Below are 3,385 nucleotides of genomic sequence, written 5' to 3'. Positions count from 1 at the left end.
TGCTCTCTGGTCTCCCTGGGCCCGGGTATCTGCTCCCTGGGGTCCCTGGGTCCCTGGCTGGCTGGCAGCCTCTTCTCTCGCTACAGCTGCCGATGGGCTCCTGTGTCTCACTGTCCATCCCCAGCTTCCTGCTCTGCCAGTAGAATTCTGGGTCTCTCTGGGAGGCTGTCAGGAGTTGTTCGGTGAAAGTGGTGCTGAAGGGCCCCTGCCAGTTCCCTCACCCCTGGACTCAGGCGCTCCACACACCTGGCAGGTTGGCGTCCCCAGTGCTGAGGAAGCCCAGCGGCCCGAGGCGGTGGTTGAAGGTGACCAAAATGACGTTGCCCCGCGTGGAGATCTCCTCCCCGTCGTACTGATAGTCACTGAAGAACTTTAACCCTTGTCCGGCTCCAAAGAAGAAGGCCCCTCCGAAGATCCAGATCATGACAGGCAGGTTCTGGGAAACTGAGGGAGGAGAGCAGGCCCGGTGACCCCAGCTGCCCCTCCCCATCCCCTCTGGGTGCTTGTTTCAGGGAATTTCAGCTCTGGAGCCCACAACAGCCAAGGGGGTGGGCAGGGCTGGGCCTCTGGCTGCCTGGGCACTTTCTGCAGGTTCAGGGACCAGGAAGAGATGGGGTGGGGGGATGCACCTTCCTTCTTGCCCTGGGGGACCCAGATGTTGAGGTAGAGGCAGTCCTCGGAGCCCTCGGTATTTAACTGGGTGAGAGTGACTTGCAGGCATCGCTGCTTGAAGTCCTTGGCCTTCAGGGTCCCTGTGGGTGACCAGAGGGGCTGGCGTGAGGATGGTGGCCCCATCCCCCACTGCAGGCACAGGGCCAGCCCGGCACCCCCCACCACCACCATCTCCCACCTTGCCAGCCAGGGTGCGGCTGGGGGTTCTCCAGGGCCTTGGGTGGGGCGGCGAAGGGGATGCCCTTGAAGACGTCCACAGAGTTGCCGCCGAGGAAGCCGAGCTTCTTGTTGACGCCCTCCACGAAGCCCCCTTCCGTGTGCACCACGCCCAGCTGGGGAGAGGGCCAGGCTCTGGGGGCGCAGGCTAGGCGGCCAGTGGGGTGGGGCAAACCCAGCAGGCTCTAGGGGTCCAGGACAGCTTCAAGGTAGGGACCCTAGTCACGACCGCCTGTAGCTTGGGTTCCTGTGGAAGCCCTGCTCCTCACCCCATGGCAGAGCCCTAAGGAAAGAGATCCTGTAGATGCCCCGAGGCTCCCAGCTCCCCCTGGAGGGGCCCCGGCCACTGGCAAGCAGGTGTGTGTCGCCCCTCTCAGGGGCTGGGGGCCGGGGGCCGGGCTCGGGTTGAACTAGACTGAGGTCCAGACTCCTGTTCCGACGCTGGGGGCTGTGATGGGCAACCTGCTGGCCTGCTCAGGGCCCAGCTCCCTTCTGTGCCGGGACATGGCCATCCCCGGACAGAGGAAGAGCCAGAGGGCCCTGGTGGCCAAGGCGGACTCCGCAAATCAGCACTGAGGACGCCAGTGACACTGGGGTTTCGGTACACGGTGCCTTCTTTGTGTTTGGCGTCAGTGCACCCTGTGTGCCCTGGAGAGCGCCTGTCCCAGAACTTATTCGTGGTTTCTGACGTTCAAGTTCGAGGGCGTTCTGTATTTGAGCTGCGCCTGCGCCACAGTGTGAATGCGGATGCAAGAGCAGAGGAAGGGCCAGGAAAGTGCCTGCTGGGTGTGGGCTCTCTCCAGGGCTCTTCCTGCCAGCGCCTCACCTGCCTGCCCCCCTTCACCCTCTACCCTCCCTACCTCCCATCCGAGGTGCCCGACCCAGTTCCCAGGCCGGGTTAGGGGAGCAGACAGGGGCCCCTCCTCGCCCGCTGGGCTCTCGCTTACCTTTGCTGCGCTCACTACTGCCAAGCAGCAGGTGAGGCCTAAGACAGCCAGCTCCAGGCGCCCCATGGTGCGTGTGCCTGTCTCGGGGCCCCTGCCTCTGAGCAGGGGTATTTATGGGGCGGGAGCCATCCGGGAGACATCCGGGAGCCGGGGCTGGCAGCTGCCTGTGGATGGTTCCCTTCCCCTCCCCTCCCTCTGCCCCTTCCTCCAGGCAGGATAGCTGCCATTTCCAGCCAGGCTCAGGGCCAAGGTCATGCAGGTGTGAGCACACAGACACTCACATACACAGTCACATGCATAGCTGCCCTTTCCAGGCGGGTTCAGGGCCAAGGTCATGCAGGTGTGGGCCCACACATACACACGTGTGCACGGGTGCAGGGATGGTCCGAGTTGCCCATGATCTGCTGTTCCCGGGTGCCTGGTGCCCTCAGTGCACCTGGGCTGGTAACTGGAAATAGTCATGTGGCCCAGGCCAGGGGCTGAGGGTTGGGGCCTTGGTGGGTGCAATTGTGGCTCATTGACAAGGGCCTGGGCTCACCCTCAGAGAAGGGGGCCTGCTTCCCTCCAGGCCTTGCCTGGCCCCCGCCTCGAGCTCCGGAGCCTAGTAAAGGGAGTTCACAGGGGACTGGGCATGTCGCCTCCGGACAGAGAGGGCTGTGTGCTCCTGGGCAGCCACGTGGCTGAGCCTGGGTCCGAGGGCCCACGGGTGTGCAGTCCGAGCTGGGTGTGGGGACCCAGAGCAGCACAGGGCGGTCCTGCCCTCAGGGAGGGCACCCCTCACACTCAGCACCAGCAGAGAGACATTAGGGTGGGGGTGGGGGTGGGGGTGTGGGGGAACAGACAGGAAGACAGAGGGAGAGACAGAGATAATGGAGACACAGAGGCAGAGGGAGAGAGGTCTGAGCAGAGTGTGTGAGAGCAGAAAGGCAGCGTGTGGCTCAGGGAGCGCGTCTCACTCAGGAACCAGAGGAAGCTCCATGGACAAACCCAGGGCTCCTGTCTTTGTGGAGCTGGCAGCACGGCCTTCTCCAGGGTTGGGGGTGCATTCAGGGCCCGGGACAGCAGAGCCCTCCCAGGCCAGCGGCCCCTCAGCCCTTCGCGACCAGGAGCCGTGCTTGTACGCAGGCCACAGCCCGGCTCACGTCACGCCTGGGGCTGTGCCCAGCACCACATGGATCCACAGACACCGGCCATGCTGGCTGCCTGCTGATCCGGAGCACAGGTCTCCTGGGATGCAGGTGGGGAGGGGGCCGCACAGTGGGAAGCAGGAGCCGGGCAGGCTGGGCCTGTGGGTGAGGACCGGGGAGCAAAGGGTTTGAGGGTGCGTTTGTTAACAGCCCAAGTGCCCATCGGTAGATGAGTGGATAAAAAGCTGTGGTACATTCACACCATGGAATACTATGCGGCTGTTAAAAGGAAGGACCTCTTACCTGTTGAGACAGCCTGGAGGGACCTGGAGGCTATTATGCTGAGTGAAGTAAGCCAGTGGGAGAAAGACAAGTGTCACATGATCTCACTCATGTGGAATCTAATGAACCAAATAAACTGAC

General features: G+C 63.2%; 1 protein-coding gene and 1 long non-coding RNA gene across 2 annotated transcripts in view; both read right to left on the bottom strand.

The window, feature by feature from the left end:
* The window catches only part of LOC102242189 (bile salt-activated lipase-like), a 7,174-nt gene extending 5,229 nt beyond the window's left edge, over nt 1–1,945 (bottom strand). The window contains exons 1-4 of the mRNA XM_014549222.1: nt 1,836–1,945; nt 851–1,004; nt 630–752; nt 247–444 (exon numbers count right to left, since the gene is read on the bottom strand). Coding sequence (XP_014404708.1) covers nt 247–444; nt 630–752; nt 851–1,004; nt 1,836–1,901 — 541 coding nt within the window. The 5' untranslated portion in view covers nt 1,902–1,945. The remainder of the gene's footprint in view (nt 1–246; nt 445–629; nt 753–850; nt 1,005–1,835) is intronic.
* Nucleotides 1–3,385, bottom strand: part of LOC106728127 — an 11,650-nt gene that overhangs the window by 5,229 nt on the left and 3,036 nt on the right. The gene's annotated exons all lie outside the window — the stretch shown is intronic.

Source organism: Myotis brandtii, unplaced genomic scaffold, assembly GCF_000412655.1.
Source record: "Myotis brandtii unplaced genomic scaffold, ASM41265v1 scaffold5398, whole genome shotgun sequence".
NCBI classification, from domain to species: domain Eukaryota; kingdom Metazoa; phylum Chordata; class Mammalia; order Chiroptera; family Vespertilionidae; genus Myotis; species Myotis brandtii.
The sequence above is the reverse complement of the archived record's forward strand: the minus strand, read 5'-3'. Positions and strand labels throughout refer to the sequence as shown.